The following is a 21,929-nucleotide window of genomic DNA, read 5'->3' on the forward strand; positions in this document are numbered from 1 at the left end:
CTTGACATGAAAGAAGTATCACTGACTATGGGTCATCAAAGTCAAATCAGTGGGGAGAACCGATAGGAACGCATCTCTTTAAAATATCATTCTCATTCTCACACATTACATAATTGATGACATTGGGGAAATACTGAAGTGAATCAAAAGTTAATGATCTACATCATTCCATTTTCCCAAGCAGCCATTTATAAGAGCCGCAGATAATGCTGACTCAGCCAAACACCATTCATCTCTTCATTTCACAGTCAAAAACACAATATCGCTGTGAGCGGGTGAGCATAACAAGTAATGAAACGGAAATACTATCACATGATCAAATGATCAAAACCAGCCATTGATTCTTAACATAATAAATAGGCTAATGCTCAAAACTGAGAGAGTGAGACTGTCACTGAAGACAGCCATTGGAATTCAATCTTCTCCGACCAAGAGTTGAACCCATATGACTTCCACTGGTCTCAAGATAGATCAAAATGTCATCTGTACGATTTCCAGTAGCCTCGCAAGAAAAGGGGAGGATTTCGTGTAGTGTGCGTCTGTGCTGTAATTAGTTGTGACACATTTCAGCAAGACGCAGAGGTTTCCTTTACACCTGGCATTAACATGCGTCCCGTATCTGGATTGTGTCCTGATATGACTTAGCTGGGTGACATTTACACTTGACATTAACATGCATCTCCAGTATACACACTGACATCAGATTTCTCTTTCCCCTCACAAAAGATTGCCATGCGTGTCACTTCTTCTCATAATATTTACATAATTCATAATTAACAGTTAACACCTTGTCTTGCTTGTTTGCCATCCACGAGTATCCTGGCAATCCATTTTTGATCCACTATCCACACTGCCTCCCTCCTGTTTCAAGCTGCATGTGCTTCCTGGTTGGATCTGCATGTGGACGTATATTTCCGTTTACATAGCTGCTCTATTTGGCTTCTTTTTTTATTAATTGCCAAACGTGTCTCTGACCACCTCTGGAAATGGTTTGGGTAAACAGATCTTCAATGTCTTCAGTGCATTTATATCATGGGTTTTATGGGTTTCGGCTCTATCTGAATACAATCTGATTACCCAGGATGTATGTGATGTAAGTGTAAAGGGGGTCTTATTCACTGAAAATAACCAACTAATCCCTCTCTCTATTTCAGTCAGGACAACTCCTCAAATTGAACAATCTATTTTCTATTAAAGCAATATTCCACTTAGTTTTAACATGGGGGTTATTCGGCACTTGACTGCCATGAAGAAACAGAATATAAACTAATCACAAAGATTGCATGCAGCTGGGATGAGTTTGTAGCATTCAGATTTTTACTTTCCATTAATTTGAATGAGGCCATGAGAATAGCCTGAAAACTTACATTTAACACGCTCGTGAACATATTCAACAACAGATCCTGCTACTGTGATTTTCAGTGGACTGTGGCTCCAATGTTTTAGAACATTATTTTGCCAAATAGCATTTTTATTGATAGAAGAGAACATAGCGGAGGGATACCATTTAGGAGAGAGAGTTTCTATTTGGGAGACTGGATCTACTTTAATTTTTAAATACTAATTTTAGTGTAAACCAAGAATAGAAATGCAAAATGACGACGGACCCAGGACTGCTTTATTGTCGTAAAAGTGGGATCTGTTGTTGAATCCGTTCACAAACTTGTTAAATGTAAGTTTTCAGGCTCATTCAAACGATACAAACTCGTCCCAGCTGCATCCGATATTGGTGAGTAGTTTATATTATGGTTTTCATGGCGGTCAAGTGCCAAATAATAATAAAGATAAAAAATATAGTATAGAAGGAAGGAATAAGCACTCACTCTATCCTACAAGCTTTGTCTGCCCTGTCCATTTTTGGGGGGACTTCAGCAGCTGGTATCAAAAAACACTTGGATTAAGAAGTAATTTCATGGTGAAGAAGGGAGCGATATGATCGCTTTTTGTGGACTAAGAAATCATAAACTTAAAGGTAAGTGACTGTAATGCTAGGTACATTAGTTAGCTACCTTGTCTAGTTAGACAAACAAGCATGTTTGAGAAGCCAGCCATACTCCACTACACTTCTTTGGTATCCAGCTCTCCAAAGTCCAAAGTGCACTAGACCAAAAGCAAGCCAGCAGGTTCATGGGGTCACAACCTATTTAGCTCCTGGTTAGCTCCTAACACTAACCCTGGTCCAGGTTTCAGCTTTATATCATTTTGCAGTGAGTTCCACGAAGAGGCAGCAGAATACATAAAGAGATTTTTGTCTAATTAATTTCTGACCTTAGGGACAGAAAACCAAAATATCTCCTACCGTAAACAGTAGTTGTTTTTTTTTTAGATATAAGAGAACAAACAGTTAGGAAGCCGATGCAAAATGGCCTTCTAGATAAAAAATATACAAATTAATAAGTCTACAAGTGGACACAGGATATGCTTGTATGCTGTGGTCGACTGGCTGACCACAGCATACAAGGTAGAATGATGAGTGAGAGCTTTACAGTCAGTAATAAACCTCAACGCTCCATGATACACTGTATCTACGGCACAGAGACATTGGCAAGTTGCATGCGAATATAAAACATCACCATAATCAGGTACAGGCATAAAGGTGAAAAGCTTCTTTGTAGATGCAAATGGAAAAAATGACTTGTTCCTATAACAGTCTGAGTTTCTTAGCTTTAATTTCTTAGCAAGGTGCTGAATATGTGGCCTAAGCAGTGATACATTAAAATTCCTAAATACTTAAAGATTTGAATGACTCAATCACTTTTCCTTCCATGATAAGAATTTTTTTTTGTTTGGCCTATTTTTCAACTTTGTAAACAACATAAGTAGATTTTAAAGGCTTTAGCGAGGTTTGCAGCAAAACATCAAATGACCGTGCCATCAGCATATAGCTGAGGGTATTTGACACATTTGACCAAGATTAACATAAATGGTAAACAGAAGCGGGCCAAGCACAGAGCCCCTCAGCACTCGGTGACTGATGACAGATAATGTTTGACTTAAAGCATCAGATTGAGTACACTGCATCTATCAGAAATGTAATTTACAAACCACAAACCACCACACTATTTGGGTTGAGAGTCCTACACTAAGCAATCTTTGTTTAAGAATAGTAAAACCTTGGAAAGGTTTATAAAAAGGAATGCTGTCTATTGTCTGGGGCAGCAGTAATATCACTGACGACCATAATGTTGCCTTGCTTAGTGGCAAATGTACACACCTGGTAGAACATAACACCTTTTACAAATTGTTAGGAGCCACTCTTCAATTCAGTACAGATGCAATACACCAAGCAGCACATATTTCAATAAAATCTCAACTTTCAGAATTGGTTTGACCGTTATTCCCACAATCTTATTCCACTAAAATACTGGTGGGCAGTAGTGAGCAGTCTCAACCAATTCTAAAAGTTGATGTTTTATTGAAATTAAGTGCTGCTTGGTAGATTATTCATATACCAACTGTACCAGAAGACCCTAACGATTCCTCAAAGATCTTAAATTATGTTCTACCAGGTATGTACCTTTGCTGATATGCTAACCAACATTAAACTGCCAGACTGTTTAATGGAGTTTGGGATGACATTCTCTCCATACAAGACAGAACGGCATGGATCAGGGTTATGCTTGCCCCGGCATTTGTTAACGTTAATGTTGGTTATCATTAGCCCCATAAAACGTAATGGGATTTGTCTGCAGTTTTTATAATTTGGCTTGTTTGACGTTCAGCGAGTGCAGCAATGTATTATATGTGTAGCGCACTGGTGACAGAGACAGTGACAGATTGCCTTAGTGGTTGGTTAGAGCAAAATAAGCTGGTGTAAAATGATAATAATGCAGTTATTTGCAATTTCTCACTTCTCTGCTTATCATGAACATGCACATTATTTTTCATCAGACTAATTAAGTTAAGTGAACAAAATAGGCAAAAAGCAAGGCGCCCGGTCTGTGTGTGCAGGTGTGCAATCTAAGGCTGAGACTCAGACAGAAGGAAGGAGAGAGAGAGCTCTGTGTTGATAACCCTTGGCTTATACTCTTTATTTGATATGTGGCATTTAAAACATTTCATCATTTCATAGCGACGTCCTAGTTTATGTCACTCTGTTCTGGCTGGCACTCCAGTTAAAGCTAATCAAACCAATACAATTTTCACTGTGGGTGTTTTTTCCCCCACAGAAAAAGGAATTTACTTTAGCACAGACTGTACCGTTAGATACTTCCACTTGGGACATAATGGCCAACAAGAAATGTGTGTTGCTAAGCATGTGGACAGGGTCATGGCCCCTAAACCTACTGAGAATTGGCTAAGCATAGAGCAAGGGGCACTAAAGCAATTCTACCAAATTAGATGAACCATCAAAACATTGCCTTCATGTATAGCAAGCTTTTCCTGACTGAATTAAAATCATTGTACTGGATCTTTAAATAGACAGAATTGTGTTTCAAGTAATTTCCATTTTTGGAGGATTCTGATAAACAAGACTGTGCTTAGAGTGTGTGTGTAGTGTCTTGGAAATAAGAGCAGGAATTCTAGCTACTGTGAAAACCCAGGATTTCATGTAACTATCATGTGCAATAATCTAGGGTATGGGTCTGCCTACGCAAAAAATAGCTTTGATCTTAGAGGAAAGGGAGACTCCAGTGGAGATATGTCATTGGGGTTATCAAATGGGCACCTCCCATCACAGATGTTTTGTTGAATTAGGCCCATGACACCTCCAGGAAGCCCAAAATTAAATTATAGCATGACAGACCCACTCTCTCTACACTCACTATCTCCACTGATCAGACCTGCACTCACCTGCAGAAAGACAGCAGTATGTTTTTCTACTCACCTTTTATTAAAAAAAGGGTTATAAAAAAGTTTTTAAATTGAAATTTGAAATTTGTGAATTTCATTAATGCCCTGCACTGTAAAAAAAGAGGGAGGGTTTGAGTAATTTGACCAGTAAAAACTTAGTAGGACAAAGGTTACTAGGAAGTCCATATTTTGAATGCAGCCCCTCCATCAGATGTGTCACGGAGAGAAAAAAAATATCCTATCCAACCCTACTGTGTGTTCCAACAGTCTCAACAGAGCAAAACATCACTTAAAATGAGCCTGTCGTACATCAACATATGGGAAGAGGCTTTCAAGGGACCTCACCACTCAGCCAAGGTGCCATGCCCTTACTAGCCAAGGTTAAAAAAGCACTGTGGCCTCACAGATGATCCATCTATTGGAGCAGAAAGGCCGCACATTCGTAACAGACAGGAAGAGAGTGGATCAGACAGTCCATTTTAAAGGGAAGAGATATAGATGTACTATTTAAAGAAAGTTTGTTGTAGTTTATGCTTATAAAAAATTGTTCGTATCAAATTACATATTTTACTGATAAAATGCAACACAGTGCATCATAAGCATGTTTTCTAGAGTAATACAGTCTAAACACTAGACTTATGAGTCACATTTGCCACTGCCAACAGTGAAGAAAAATTACATTTAGTCATAAAGTCCAGGCCATCCTTGTGAATACCGGTAAGTATTTGTTCTTAAGTGTCGTGACTGGTGAAATAATGGTTAAATTAAAAATAAATAAATAAATAACAATTCACTGCCAAAATATTGTACAAGATTTGATCCAAAGGTACAATATATCATTATGTGTGTGCAGCACATGACTATGCATAATATTTGCTGTTCAAGAATGACGATGGTAATACAAAGGAAACGATGGTAATACAAACAAAGGAACGTTGTAAATGTGGCAAAGATATTAAATTAGCTGATTCTGGAAATGTGAAGCAAATGTGCAAAGCAAAGTTACAGGTCAAATTGTGCCTTTTATCAGCTTTTCTATCACCATAACAAGTTTGGTCTTAAATTGGAAAGAGAAATAAAACTACTTGACTGAGAACCATGAAAGTTGCAAAGGTTTTTTGGGAACACCCGTGAAAAAAAAAGTGTTCAAGAGATTGCGAGACATTCTTAGCACTGCTTTGGGATACCCTTCCTTGTTCTCTACGCCTTGGATCTGCTCTAAACCAAGTCTTATGCAGATGAGGTTTTTGTTTGCTTTTGGCTGGCATGGTAGCGAGTATGATTTCCACCTGAAGCTGTCTGTGATCCTGAGCAAGCCATACTTTAGCGGCTGAGGGGGAATTATTTCCCGCTAATAGCCTTGTATCAAAGCTGGCCTCTGGCGAGTCATTCAGTATTAAGAGGGCTGTAAGGGTGGAATAAAGAGACTTGTCCCAGTGTAACCTCGCTGTACCAACCCAATCCCTGTCCTCTCTTTTATCAGAGCTGTCACGGCCAACAGCAGGATACATAACTTCCGTTTCAATCAAACCAAGGCAGAGCACATTTTTCACACGCATGCAAAGCAGCATTAGCTACTCCCATTGTCATTTTAGTTAATTTAGTAATAATATTGAACGCCATTGCCGTGATTAACACATTGGTGAGAAAACAATGAATATTTCCATGAACTACAGCTGTAAATGCGATAAACTGGTTCATTTCCTCAAAAAAGTAATAAAGACATGCGGGGGTGTGAATATTTTTCATTGAACAGCGCCGGCAAAAATGTGCCAACGTAGAGTGGAGGGATAATGAGAGTGGTTTATGCATGCATTCATTGTTTTATCAACACCTATATGAGCTGCCTTCGTAAGTCGCAATTACCTCTTGTCACTCCAGCATCTGTAATCAAGTAGAGTGTCAGTCAGATCAGCTACCTTATTATCACTGCGGATGAAGCTCTTCCATGAGCCTAACAGACATACATTTATATTCCACACACTTCCTGCCAAGATGTACTTGTATTTTACGTTGCAGCCTTGCCATTTAATAAAGGACTTTCCGCACTGAATTTTTTCACCGTCCGCAAATATAATGTGTGTGGGTTTTCCTTTGTCGTAAGCATTGGTAACCCTTTCCCTAACTAGGGTTACGTAGTTTTCCTACTATGTTTGCTGCTTCCTTATGCAAGCCACCTCTCCTGGTCAGTTTCCCTCTTTTAGTTTTATTTACTGTTTACTATGTGGGTTTTCTGTTCATCTGTTGATTCATTTGTAGGTGCCAGCAGTGATTGTCTTTGAGACATTGTGGACACTTCCATGGGTGTCCTTCGAAACCCCTATTTAACCCCTTTGTTTTGTTGGTTGCTCAAGAGACCCTTTTGTTAGTTCTGTTTCATTGAGAGAGAGAAAGCTGTTTAATGTGGTGTCTATAATATTGTATCTGCAAAGTTCTCCCTGCTCTCTATCTCTGCAAAATTCTCCCTTTTGTCAGCAGTGTTGTGTAGTAATGCGTTACAGTAACAAGTGGTGTAACAAGTTACTATTTCAGTAATAATATTAAAGTTACTAATGGAAAAAATTAGTTGTTACTTTTATCACTCCCTCTAAATATCGGACTGAAGTTGAGTTTTACAAAAAGTAAAATTATCCCCTTCCCACAAAAAAAAGGCACAAACCTTGGAAGTATTCCCACTACTTTGACTCTACTGAGCGAAAGGATGACAACCACATTGGACATCAATGCTATTTGGTTGCCCTGATCAAATACAGAAGGGCGCAGGAGAAGTAATTCATTTATCATGATTTCCGAAGGGAAGACAGCTTTTGAAGAGAGGATGCAATCACCGATTTTAGGAGTGTAATGTAAAAGTAATGAGTGGTTAACTAATTTATGCTCCAGGGAGTAATAAGTAAAATAATAATATGACTTTGGAAATGAGTAATGGTAACCAGTTATTTTGTAAATAACAAGCCCAAAACTGTTTGTCAGCAGCATAAAAGCCTGACATTTCACACCCAGAACTGACACTGACAAGGGTTACATCAATCTATATAAAGACATAATGGCCCAGCACTTCTATCAGAAGCCATTATACCTGAACTCCACTTATGTGTCATCTTTGAGGATAAAAAGTGTCTGAGTTCCATCACACACCAGAAAAGGTAGGCCAACTCTCAGAAGTATTCATCAGTGTACCTGGCCAAAGAGACCCACAGCATATGTGCTCTGCCATCTGCTCTGTCCCATGGTCCCCTCTGACAAACTTTTTATGGCCTCACACTTGAAGCCGCACTCGATCCTAATGAGCTCAACCAGTACATGCCTGGTATCAATGCGTGGCTGTTTCTCATTCAGTGAGCCACATGACCAAACAGCACTTTGACTGCAAAAATATCCATCTTAAACAAGTAATTTAGTCTAGTATTGAGTCTTGAGAATCTTAATTTTCTTAAAATAAGTGAAACAAATCTGCTTATAATGTGAGATAATTTCAAATTTTTCCAATGAATTTATTTCCAATCAACTTATTTCAAGAATTTCCTTCAAACAAGCAACATTATCTTGATAGTAGTGGATTTATCCACCTTATTTCAAGATACTGTCAATTGTTTGAAGAAAATTCTTGAAACAGGTAAACCTGCATTGAATACAAGTGAAATTATCTCACCCCACAGGCAGATTTTTTTTCCCCACTTGTTTTAAGTAAAACAAGATTTTAAAGTGATGTTGAACTTTGGTAGTACCTTGTGTTGTGTAGCTTCCTGGCCATGATATAACCCCAAAATCTTTGATTCTCTGCGATCTGTTGCTCCGGTAGAGGCGATTGGAGAATTGTGTTTTTTTCTCTGTCCATTCACTGCCATTAAAATAACACTTCCAGCACACAAACGAACATGAACAAAGCAGATTCTGACAATATATAAAAAACCCATTCATGCTGCTGAAGTGTGTTTAAGTGAATCTCTTTCTTTATGTTTATTATTCGCCTATTTACAATTATTGGTAAACATATTATTTTCTTCATTCCATCAGCATAAATTTCCTCCGACCGGATTTCGGTGTTACACTTGTTCAAACTGAAAGGTTTAATAAACATAAATCAAGCGACTCACTTCAACACAATTCAGCATGACTAGTTTTTTATATAATGTCAGAATCTGCTTTGTTTTGCGTTTATGTGCTAGAAGTGTGATATTCAGACCTGTTCCGCCATACAATGGCAGTGAATGGAGAGAAAAAAACCCGCTATCCTCTAATCCCCCCTCACGGAGCACCGGAGCAACAAATAAGAGAATCACAGATTTTAGGGTTATATCATGACAATTTACCAAAAAACACGCTCAACCCTCAGTTGGATTTTTCAGTTATTTATGTGGGTTATATCATGGCCATGAAGCTACACAACACAAGGTACTACCAAAGTTCAACATCACTTTAAGACTAAATATTAAGGGGACTTGTTAAGATTTATATGTTCTACAGCATAGGAGTATATCTAACCCTACACACTGACTGAATTGGCTCACTCTTTTCACCTCCTTATTAAAATTCAAACCTTAGCAAGATGTTATATCACAGCTCTATCCAACATTGATCCTACTCAGTGAAGAACTCTTGCTTTCGGACATGCAAGGCAACCACATAGCTTGAAGGACGTAGTAGGCTAAGCGTTCACTTTTTTAATTTTCCCCTTTACTCCATGCCACACTAAAACATGCCCTCTGACTAATGGTTAGCAGCCAAACTTCTTCAAGAAAACTGTATTTTTTAAGTGCTGAAATTAGATCACATCTTCCAGAACTACATGGGAATGAATTCAAATGGATGTATGAAAGTCAGCATGGAACTAGACATATGTGTATTCCACACAGTATCCCCTTCGTACTTTTAATAACGTCTCTTGAGGATTTTGTGTACAGAATAGCCAAGTTTCTTGCTAAAGACAGAACTTGCATCAATCAAAACTGAATGACACTATTCCTATCACATTTTGGGTCATGTCAGAAGTCATAATGAAAGACATGCCTGTGTTTTAAATAACTCGGGGATGCTGATAGAGAGGAGTATGTGTCCTTGTGTGAATGAGGACAGGTTCAAGAGAGAATGAATTCTCACTGAGATAAAACAGTCTACAATAAAAGAAGCACAGTACAATGGTATGATGGAATGATGGTATTCTACATCCTCAGGAGAGTCAGTGTGAAGGGAAAAAGGACAGGAATAAAGATGTTGGAACAGTTTCATACTCCCAGCAAATATGTCATATTTCTGAATATGTCAAGGTATTCCACTGCAACACACCAGGTATAACGGAGTGTGCATGATAACACAGCCAAATGTTGACTCTAAAGTATGGTAACTCATATTGAAATATTTCTAAGTGTAAATAATCTCTGTTTGAGGAGAGAGGAAAAAAAAAACCCACCTGTCCCTGCTCCCTCACCTTTCTCGTCTCTCATTTCCCTTGAAATGTTTTATAACTTATGGACATTTTGCAAAAAAGCTAGTGGAGGAATAGGTTTTCTGGACAATATAATTTGGTTTCAGGCTAAAACAGGGCTATACTGTGACATTTCCCTGTCTCTGAAGCTGCAACTGATATTACCTGAACATCATGTCAGATCACTCCATTGTCCTTTGGTATTACTTTTGGGTTCAAAGATAAAATTTGAGGTATTCTAGTACTGTGGAAGAGACCATATGAATTTAGAGGTGACTGCAAGGTAGAACACTATTTACTGTATTGAGCCAATGCTCTAAATGTGATAAATTATAGAATTATCCCTGATAAGAATCTTTGCCAGAAAGATGAATATACACCCAAAAAATGTTTGACCTAAAGGGTAATGCGTATGGAATATTCATGTGCCACATCCTGCAAGGTGCACCAATATCATTACAGCTGAGATTAATGTATGGATTTCCGTAACACCATGTGCAGCACATTTCGGAATGACAAGCACCGCATAATCAGCATACATAGCACTATGTCTGGCTTTGATATTTATTGAGGAGCATGTAATAAAAAGCCTGGTGGAGGAACGAGAAGACCGCTGTGGATATTTGATATACATGGGCAGCAGGCCTAGAAGCCCCTGAGAACGACGAAGAGTGAGCTAGCAAGCAACTCTCCTCTGCGTCAACTTGCTAACTGGAGCATGGCAGAGGACTACACTACAGGTAGCAGCTGGTGGCTGTGTGGAGACTAGGAGGGCCCTGAGACCTGCACTGATCATTACCTTTCACTCAGCATTTACAGCTTAGTTTAGCGACACCAGCCATTATTAGGCCTGAAACCTTGTTACAGTGCAGGTGTCCTCTACTCCGCAGACTGCTGGGCTGAGAGGGAGAGAGGACACAACTCAACTGCACAATACACACCACCCCATGGCCCTTGCTAAAACGCACCCCACTAAACCTTCGCCAGGAGCAGTGTAAAGGCAAACTCTCCAGTTGCACATCATGTCTAGTCAGACGTTGTCAACAAGACAGGAATGGCAGACGTGTGGCTAAAGATAGATCTACCGACAGCAATGAGGCATTTGAGGGGGCTTTGTTTCATGATGGCTCAGTTTTGACAGGCAGATGAGGCGTAGGGAAATATACCAGCTACGTCACTGCTGAAAAACATGTTACATTCTCACACCGACGAAGAAACACGCCACTGATCTTGCAGATTGTTCTCTAAGTCATTGAGGATCCATGGACTACTTCGGAAAAAGACTCAATTTTGGCAACTACTTTATATAACAATTTCAAAAATATTCTGTATTAAACCAGACATGGTGTGATGTCAGTATGAGAGATGTACTGACACATTTCTGAACAACAATTCTAATTCTACCCTAACCCAGGTACTCATTTGATAATCTCAGACATACAGAACAAAATTGTTTGGGTGGAATTTTGTGATTTTGGTTCTGGGTGAAGGAGTCAAAATAAAAGGCAATTAACCTGACAATGTATCCAAGGCAACACCTCTCAACTTCCTTCCTCTATTGTATAGCTTCAATTTGAGGAATTGAGAGATCCATGTTGAGTTTAGTTTGTGGTCCATTGTATCAACAGATTTCAGTCAAAAGAGATTACTTAGTCATCACTGATATGCACCACAAAAACTTATATAACCTACCAAGAGAAGTTGAAGGCTTCTATTTTTGTAACTACTCACAAAAAAAAAAAACTCACTACACAAATCAAGTCCATAAAATTATATTTCTACTAGTGGTCAAAAGTAAAAAAAAATAAAAATAAAAATAAAGGATCAGTGACTTACAGTAGTGTGTTTATGCCAGCTTCTAAATTGAGGAATGGAAAAGCTCATTCTCTGTGTCTCCAGGTTAGGATTTAATTGGACAGTTGCTGACAGGTACTAATAGATCAAAATAATATCTATTCAATCTCTTGTTGACAACAGGAACACTCATTCTTTCACATTTCAAATGATTCTTGAACCATTAAACAGCTATTGCTATGCCGTCTCAAGAGAATCGCTTCAATCCATTTCCTTGTTTTTCACAGTAGATTTATCTCAGATGAGTTTGAAACATTAATTCTTCATGGTTGTGTTCACAGCATCAATCCTGCGGTAACCTATGTGACAACAGCTGCTTATCTACAGTATGAACAAAGCGTGTCAAGCTTACAGTATTTGGCTGAGCCGGTTCTTATATAACCCAGTGTCTGATCTTCATGGGATGGTGTGTTTTCATTCTGAATGTAAGCAGAATTCACACTTTGCAACCAAAAATTGCAATGTCGTATACAAAATCCATATCCCAACCGTTGACAGCTCTCAGGACAAAAGAAAGATTTATTGTTGCTTGAGAAAAACTTCAACTGATGACGATATTTGAGTACTGATTGATTAGCTAATGCACACACTATGCCATTGCTGTAAATTAACAAAACAAACATTATTGTTAATCACTGCCCACTGTCCCCCAAAATCCCTTCTGGCTTGAAAATGTCTAGACGGTATTAAAATTTCAGTAACCTGAGTTATGAGCAGGAGGAAGTCGGACATAAACCCTGCTGAAGGCCAAAAGCAGAGTGAATAAACAGAAAGCTTGGGTCATAGACAGGATTAGGGTTTAGAAATATTATCAAGAAAGTATTTGTGTTAAAAAAAAAAAAAAAACTAACCCTAAAGACATGAGTTTCCCTCCTGCCTAACCAAACAAAAACAAATTTTGTATGCAATTGATTTAGCATCAAAATTCACATCTGAGGATATCTCCCTTTTGGGAGCTGAAACATATATCATTACATATAGGATCCAGACTGACAGAGATTGTAAAACAACACATGGTCAAAAGACTTGTCAAAGCTAATTACATAGCTTTATAGAGGCGATGAAGAGAGAATTGCTATTAAACACTACATTTCTTGTACACAACTTAAATCACCTGGTTTGGGAATATAATCAAACAGCAACAAACATAAATATATAGATGAATCAGTTGTAAAATCTGACAAAGAAACAGATATATCCCACAGAAGAAAAACTGAATTTACCTATGTCTGTACTTTATACAATACTTCACATAATGTGTTATGATGGCAAAGGTACATCTCCCTAACAATTCAATCTCTGGACCAAGAAGAAAATGAAAAAATAAATAAATAAATAAATAAATTCAAGCGTTCCCCAGCTTGAGCTTTTTGATATGCTTTCAGTGAATACTGTTGTGTCGTTCTGTTTCCCTTGCTGCAACCCTGAAACACTTATTTGCGGGACACAATGTTTCCTACGGCTCTGAGAGGGAACACCCGTAGAGAAAGCCCATCATGAGGCCATTTTGGCATTCATGAGCATGATTGATGACACACAGATAGAGGGAGCATTTGAGAAATTCCCTCTGCCACGGAAAAATGATGATTGTTTGGATTCTGCTCTCCTGATAGTGCCCCCTCTGCGTCGCAGTAGGACACATTCACATTACATTACATAGCAGAATACAGCCTCACTACCATCTAGAACTCCTAACAATAACTGTCACTCTCAACAGCCCAATTAGCCACAATTTCATCACAAACATTTTTACCGTTTTGGACATTGAAATGCAAAAGCGTGCAGACTGCATCACTCCGTCAAGAAGTGTGATCCATCTCAGGATTTCACGTCTCCACATGTGTGACTGACAGGAAGGTCATAATAATCTGACAGTGCATCATAGCAATACTGGCGTATGCTGTGGGGGCTAACATAGTCACCTGGCCATTCTCTCTGCAGGCACTCCCATTTAGCCCTTTTTAATCCTTTCCATCCCATTACATGACAGCAGAGGACCTGTGCACATTACACGCTTGAGCAGAGATCATTTGCCTGGTTGTGCAGGCAGCCATGGATCACATAAAATATCAGCACCGTTATTTCTGTCCCATCTCCATCTCATGGCTGGGAATTAGCAGCCAGAGTTGGACGTCAAATGATAGGGTAGAACTGTGACATCCTAGGAAGATCCATAGAGTCTAGCAGTCTATGACTCACTTTCCAAATCTCCCCATCTTATCTCAGACATTGGGTAATTCACTGAGTGGAAACTGAGACAGCAGGGGCGAGACTGTGTGCAGGTCTGGTCTTTTAGCGGGGCAGTGAAAGATTTGGATTTAGGAGGCTGAAATGTTATAAACTTGCTGACAGCTGATTTAAATACATACAAGTAAGACTGTTGTGGAGAAGGAGAAGCTCTGGCCATTTTTAGATGTGCAAACACTCCCAAAGACTTAGAGCAATCCACAAGTTCATGCTCCCATGGTTTAGAAGGCCTGTACAATGTAGCTGCTGACAGCCTCAAGCTCGCCGTGGTCAGAACACAGAAGCCAGGCCCAGGTCTTGTGGAAATATTGTACCAACTGAGCCCTCTGGCTTTGGATCATAACAACATTTCTGTCAATAACACTGACTCCAGTGCTGTCATTCCATCTGCCTAGCTCCTTTTGTCTGACCAAACACACCAGCCATCTCAGGCCATCTCAGCCTTTAATTTTCACAACCATAAAAAATAGTTGCACAATAGTAGCACTATTCCCCTACAGTGATTCAATGCAGTTAGCACTCTATTAGATGTGTTATAGTTGCAATGAAATATATCACACTGGCATAAAACATGTAACCATAATTTGAAAGGCATCAATTAATTCTATCAAGGTAAAAAAAAAAAAAAACACCCTATAAAATCTGATAAATTTAAATTGCTCTTCATGAAAAACAGTATATTTGCATAGCTGCTAATAAATATGGAATAAAAAGTAGTCTAGTGGGATCAACTTTAACAAAAAAAAATACAGACAGTTTAAGTCAGAAACAACCTGTGGTATATGTCACCTATTGATAAGAGACTTCCAGTGTGTTCAGTCTAATTTGATGTCTAATAAGGCAATTTCTCTGAGGCAACTTACATCAAAGGCAGCGATAGCACACACATCCCTCTATCACCACAATTTGATTTTGATGGCTCTCCTTATCAGAATGTGACAGACTTCAAGTGATAACACAGCACAGAGTAGTCACTTAACATATTTTTACATAAGGGCAGTGAAAGCGTCATGTTTAGAGGTGGACCAGTAACAGGAAAGTTAACAGCTCCCCACACAGTGAGCGAAGAGAATGTGATGGCAGCTGGAAGGCTGACTGAAACAACAGGCTACATGGGAAACTTCATCAAGTCCATGAAGTGAACCAACACCTGCTCTGTATTGACTCCCAGAAGGGCCAACTAATCTAGAAGTGCCGGAGTATTAACTGAAAGCTAATGTCATCACTGAAGATGCTACATTTCTGGCATATGGACTTGGGCACTTAAGCCCCATCAGCTCCAGTGGCACCTCCTATACAGCTGATGTTATAAACCGACCTATATATCATGCACATCTAGGCTACACAACATGTGTGTCGTAAATGTGTTGTATGGTAATCTGTCAGTAAAATTCCCAAATCCCCAATGGCTAATCATGCATGTAACTATTAGCATTTCTACTTGACTGGTGTGCTTGAGTACACTTGGAGTACTTGTACTTTCCTTGAGTATTTCAATTTTAGGGAATTTTAGGGAACTTTATATTCTTATTCAACTATATTTCAAAGCAATAGTAAAATGTTTCCATAAAAAACTATTTAACACATGCAGTTCAAAGTTACTTTGATGAAACTGGTTTAGCATCCAAAATGTTTAATTTCATCATTTCATTCAGTTTTTCAATTTCAAAACAACTCACTCAGGTCAGTAAAAGCCTAAACTGACCAGCAACTTTTTAAAAACAATAGATAGATTGTGTTAATCTACAGAGATGAACACATAAAAAATTGAACATCTCTGTAGCGAACATGTACCTTTTATAGAAAATACTTTAACACTTTAACTTAAATCTATTTTTGAATGGAGGACATTATACTTTTACCAGATACTTTTTTTATCAAGGTATTCCTACTTTTACTTAAGCAAAGGATTGGCTTGGTTCTAACGTTGTTTGCATGAGTGAGAGGCAATAATGTTAAGTCACAAGCATGAAGGACATGCCCATCATTGCGCAAATTTGCTGAGGTGTTGATAATGCATTATCTCTCCGACAGACATATAAGGTTATGACTCATTCATAGAGGAGATCAAAAGACCTTTATACGGGGCGACATCATTCAGAGATGAGAGAGATTGAATTTTTCACTCATTTGGGAGATTAGATGCGATGTCAGAGACACAGATCTAGAGAATTTAATCAGTTAGCTATTCAACCCATCAATGAGCAGGTGTGCCTGTTATCAAATATGCAGCCTTTTTCTTGTGCCAGATTTCTTGCTTTATTGGGTGAATCATGGGCCCAGAAGCATGACAATGACGACCTGAACAGACAAACCACTCACCTGAGGTAATATGAAATAACAACTAAGCTGCTAAATACTTCTCTTGAGATGCATATATAATCACATTAATAAAAGCTATACAAAGTGTATGAACAGAAAAAATATTATTATGAAATCACAAAATTGAATTTGAACTCAAGCATGACCAAGAATTCTATAACTTGTATAATCCTATAACATTAGTATCCTGTATAATCCTATAACATTACTATCCTATAAAATCATATAACATTTATATCCTCTAAATCCTTTAACATTTGAAAAATCAATTACTAGTGTATAAAACATGATTTTACCAGAGCTTCGACTTTGACTTTACCAGAGCTATTCTATTACTAATATCTAGATTACTACAACTGATTGCTGAGTAACTACTCAAATATTTGGAGCTGGTATAAAAACCTGTGTTGCATCAGTCTAGAACCAGTGACAGCCAGCATCTAACCTAAAAATTATTAAACAGGTATAATTTGCATGCATGATCTCTGTCCATTGTGCCTTTTGCTGTCACAGGTCCCTGATACATATGGTCCTCTTTTAATTCTATAGCACATACTTCAGATAATTGCAGGTAGTGGCTTATATAATGTGGAATAAGTGAATTATGGTCACAGATGGACTACTGATTAACTATTGCAAGCCAGCACTTTCCCCCCCTCACATTATCACTTAATTTTCACAGGACAGGAGTTAATCTGCTGAGTTCACCATTCATTATCCCTGGTAGGTTAGCACACTAGGAGACCTCTACTGGACACATGCAGACAAATCTATAACAAAAGCTGGAGCATTCTCCTCATCACGTTCAAAATTGATACTGATTGAATGCTGTTATCCAGTATGATTACTTAATCATTAATATAGATGACCTCACATAAACGGATAGGTCTAATGTTGCGGTTGGTCAGGCGTTTTATTTTAAAGGCTTCCTTATTATTTTTGCAGGCCTGCCGCTTTGCTTTTCATTGATTTTAAAGACGCAATGCAAGCTGTAGCATAGTTCGGCATGTGGATCTATGCATGACTCCAGCTGTCGGTCATAATTCAGCCATGTCAATTGTTTTGCCAATTGAGTGTATCCCGAGTGTGAGCTATAAAACTTTCGTCAATTATTAGACTCACGGCAACTTTGTGGGTGACAGGTGGTTGAAGTGCTGCATGGTGAACCGTTTAGCCTGATGCGTTTCATGTGGAATCACCAAGATGCCTGCAGCGCTAAGGCAGCATTTCAAATCGCCCTCACGACACCTAATACTGATGATAGTGCATCGTTATTTAAATTGCTGTAGGATATCACTATTCTTAACTTTTCCCTTCAGAACCAAACATTTAGTCTAGACTTATTAATTTCATTACAGCCCGTTTTGGGTCCCTGGGCTATTTCTGGCGCTAGATTTGGCAGGTCGTGTGCAGACTAATTGACGGGGCGCACTCAGTCCAGCCTTACCTGGTATCTCCTGAAGAGGAACATGTGCAAAGCTGAAGCCTTTCACAATACAAGCGTCTCTAACCTCGGTGCAATTCCGTGCTTTAAAATCTGCCCTTGCTGCAACAGAGAGCACAGAAAAAGTGCAAATGATGGTCTCTAGTCTGAGCATTGTTCACTTCTTTGAAAATCCTTATTTTTAAAGGTCCTCTGCAGTATCCCGCTTGCTGGAAAAACTCCCCTGCAGCAAATCCGCAGGTACTTAATGATTGGGCGTTTAGTGGTTGCCACTTCTCACAACTATCAATGTCTATCAACACATTTCCTAAAGCAAAACGGGTTTATGTCGCAACGGAGAAAGATTAAAAGTCCCCCGACGCCGCAGAAAAGAGGACTGTGAGTATGTATGGAGGTGCCACATGAATCCAGGCAATCCGTTTCCCGACGTGTTCACTCAACTTCACTCACCAGACGACATCGCCTAATAGGACGAGCTTGGTGGCTGTGTGAAAGTAGGAATGCTGTGTTGAGGGGAGCGCTCTGAGCTCAGATCAGATGCGCTGGGAAGGCGAAGCAGGACACAAAATACGGAGTGGAATCCAGACTCATCCTCACTGGGTGCTGCTGTGTAGGCTCGTCACCCATCACCAGTAATGTAGCGGTAAATAAAAAAGGTGGGTGAGCCATGACCTCCAGTCAATGGTCATCATAAGACGCATTCATTGATTTTTTCCCCTCTAAGACCCTTTGTTCATAGAACATCAATGTAATACTACTTAGTATGATGGACACCATTAATTTCTATCATAAAAATTTATGTCAGCCTATAAACGTGGGTAAACTCTATTCTGTAAATTAAAAGGTGGGTAAACTGCTTACATCCTCGCCTATCATTACGTCTTCTCTAATATAACTTGATGAAAAAGACTTGTAGTAAGAAAAGCAAATATTACAGCAATAGTCCCTATAGGAATATTTTTGGAATATTATAATGATACATACAGGATAAAAAAAAAAATAGTATAAAGTACAATAAGTTAATTTTAAACTCACAACTGAATATCACAGTCTCACTATAAATCCCTATCGAAAGGATAGTGATTGTTTGTTGGGGAACATTAGTGATTCTGTGTTATTTTAAACATTGATATAAATTATGTTTTAACTTCTCTAGGATAGCATTTGCGATGCAGTGTCAACATGGATGTAAGCTCTGTTCACTTCTTTTATAATTTTGTCTTGATCATTAATTTTACTTCCATTTTCTATCTCTAAAGTATAATGTGCAATTTGCATGCATTTTTATAGTCCTATTCTAAGGAACGTCTGACAAAATGTAAATCTTTAATTATTTTCACATTTATCTGACACTGAAATGAAATACCAGCAGTAGCATAAAATCAAACTGAATTAACTAGAGGATGTAAAGGATGCTATGGAGACCATGTGCCATGCTTGCAGGGCTTTATTGATTTTGGAGCAGCTTGATCCCAGGGTAGATCAACAGTGGATTAACATGGCTGCCATCACTGTGCAAAGTATTCCTATTGGCATGCAGCATTTTGCCAGAAATGTAATAGCGATGGTGACTTGTCTGGTTCAGATACCCATAGGCGTAGGTTTAGGGGGAGGCAGGTCTCTATAGGGAGGAGTGTTGAGGGGAAAAAAAAGCATTATTCCAGTTTTATAAGATATCATATCACCTTCACTTTGAGAAACAGATTTTTAATTATTGTTTATTATAAAACGTGGGCATGGTTAGCTGGGTAGAGGCTGGAAAAATCATCACAAATTCACAAACCGGGTTGGCTATCGGGCTGACAACATAAGAAACACTTAAAAAGGGAACTACTCTTTGAAAAAGAAACATCTAAATGAACCAAACTTTATTGAGCATGTGAATCACATACCTGCCGATATTCCCAAGTGTCTTTGTACCAGTCGTTGGGAGTGTGTGTGTGTGTGTGTGTGTGTGTGTGTGTGTGTGCGCATGTGCACGTGTAGGTGTGCATGCATTGCTGTCTGTATGCATGTGTGAGTGCTTGTGTATTTGATTCTATTTTATTTTGCAGATAAATACATTTTAAAAAGTTAGTTATTTTATTTCAACCTCAATACTGCTAATGAAATACAATTTATCCATCCGTCCAGCCATCCATTTTCCAGCCACTTTTCCATTTCCCCAGCAACTTCCTCCAACTTCTGGTGGGGGATCCCCAGGTATCGTCCCTCCAGTGTGTCCTGGGTCTGCCCCATGTCTCCTCCTAGTTGGTTGTGCCTGGTACACCTCCAAAGGGAGGCGAATCCTTATCAGGTCCTCAAACCAGGTACTCTCAATGTGGAGGAGTAGCGGCTCAGCACCGGTTCTCCCATATCGCTGAGCTCCTCACCCTGTCACAAAGAATGAGGCCACCCAGCGGAGAAACCTCATTTCAGCCATTTTTTTGGTCATTACCCAGAGCTTGTGGTCATAGGTGAAGGTCAGAGCAAAGATCGAGGGCTTTGCTTTGTGGTTCAGCTCTCTCTTCACCACCCCGGTCCGATACAACAGCCACATTATTGCAGCTGATTCACCTAATACACCTCCAGTTGCTCACCCCTCACTTGGGTGGGACAAGCTACCTTTTTCTCTGAGACAGCCATGGCCACAGACTTGGAGGCGCTGATCCTCATCTTCACTGCATCACACTCAGCTGCAAATTACTCCAGTGCAGAGTGCGATGAAGCCAGAAGGACGGCATCATCCGCAAGCAGAGATGCCACCCTAATGTCACCGAATCCAGACCTCAGCTGCACTTTGATATCCAACAAACTTGACTTAAATGCCAAGAATGTGAACACAGCTCTCGATCCAAGTGTATAGGGACCGAATGGCTCGCAGCAGCGACCCCATACTCTGGCATCACTTCCCACACAATACCTCGGGGAACACAGTCGCAAGCCTCTTCCAAATGCACAAAATACATGTAGATAGGATTAGCAAATTCCCCTGACCCCCACGATTAATGGCGACAGAGTAAAAAGTTGACCCACTGTTCCTCTTGAATCCGTGGTTCGACAACTCTTCCTATCCGGAGACTTCAACATTTCAGGATGACATCTAACTCTATTTAGATTCATTTACACAATTGACCATGGAAATGTAAAAAAAATCAAATCCCAACTCACAATTGCTGTTCCTTTAGTCTAAGTATGTTTGAATATAAACCCTTTTGTTTGGTTGTTTTCCTTGTTACTCCCTTTAATTGGAGAAGATTATCAGAGCTGTTTCAATCACAAAAGTCTCAAAATAATCCTTTGTCCAGTGTTCTTCTACCCAGGTTGTATGATTTGTGTGTGTGTGAATAGTGTAGAAGAATGTGGTTGAAGCTTATCTGTTGTGTAGTAATGACGTGATGCAGTGTTGATCCATCTTCTCATCTGTGGTGGGTCGTCCACGGTTCATCTGTGGAGGGTTTGTCCACCGGCTCAGCTGACAGACACTGATTTCAAAATCTGACAGAAAAAAACAACCTGCCTAAATATCACCAAATCTTTCTCAAACTGTCAAATTCTTACAGCAACGCAATAAGAACTGATCCACAGTAACTGGGAATTACTGCAATACATAGCACTAACTGGACTAAATAACATGACCCAAACATGAGCAAACAGCTGCACATATTAAGCATACAGGACTAATACACCAACATGCCTAGCATTAGCTCGACTATACACATTTCTCTTTCACAATGGTCAAATAGTGACACAGCTGGCACAGATATCACCCTGATTTTCCTCTTAGCTGCAAAATGTAATCAACAGCACCAAATGAAATTCAAAATGAAAAGGACACCGTGATATCGTAATTGCATCAAAGGA

The 21,929-nt window shown here is 39.2% G+C and overlaps 1 protein-coding gene across 1 annotated transcript in view; it reads right to left on the minus strand.

Moving 5' to 3' along the window:
• Positions 1 to 18,265, minus strand: part of LOC139933051 (glypican-6-like) — a 78,189-nt gene extending 59,924 nt beyond the window's left edge. Inside the window, exon 1 of the mRNA XM_071927042.2 lies at positions 18,090 to 18,265. Within this exon, the coding sequence (XP_071783143.1) occupies positions 18,090 to 18,240 (151 nt within the window). The 5' untranslated portion in view covers positions 18,241 to 18,265. The remainder of the gene's footprint in view (positions 1 to 18,089) is intronic.
• Between the last annotated feature and the right edge of the window lie 3,664 nt (positions 18,266 to 21,929).

Source organism: Centroberyx gerrardi, chromosome 10 (assembly GCF_048128805.1).
Source record: "Centroberyx gerrardi isolate f3 chromosome 10, fCenGer3.hap1.cur.20231027, whole genome shotgun sequence".
In the NCBI taxonomy this organism is placed as follows: domain Eukaryota; kingdom Metazoa; phylum Chordata; class Actinopteri; order Beryciformes; family Berycidae; genus Centroberyx; species Centroberyx gerrardi.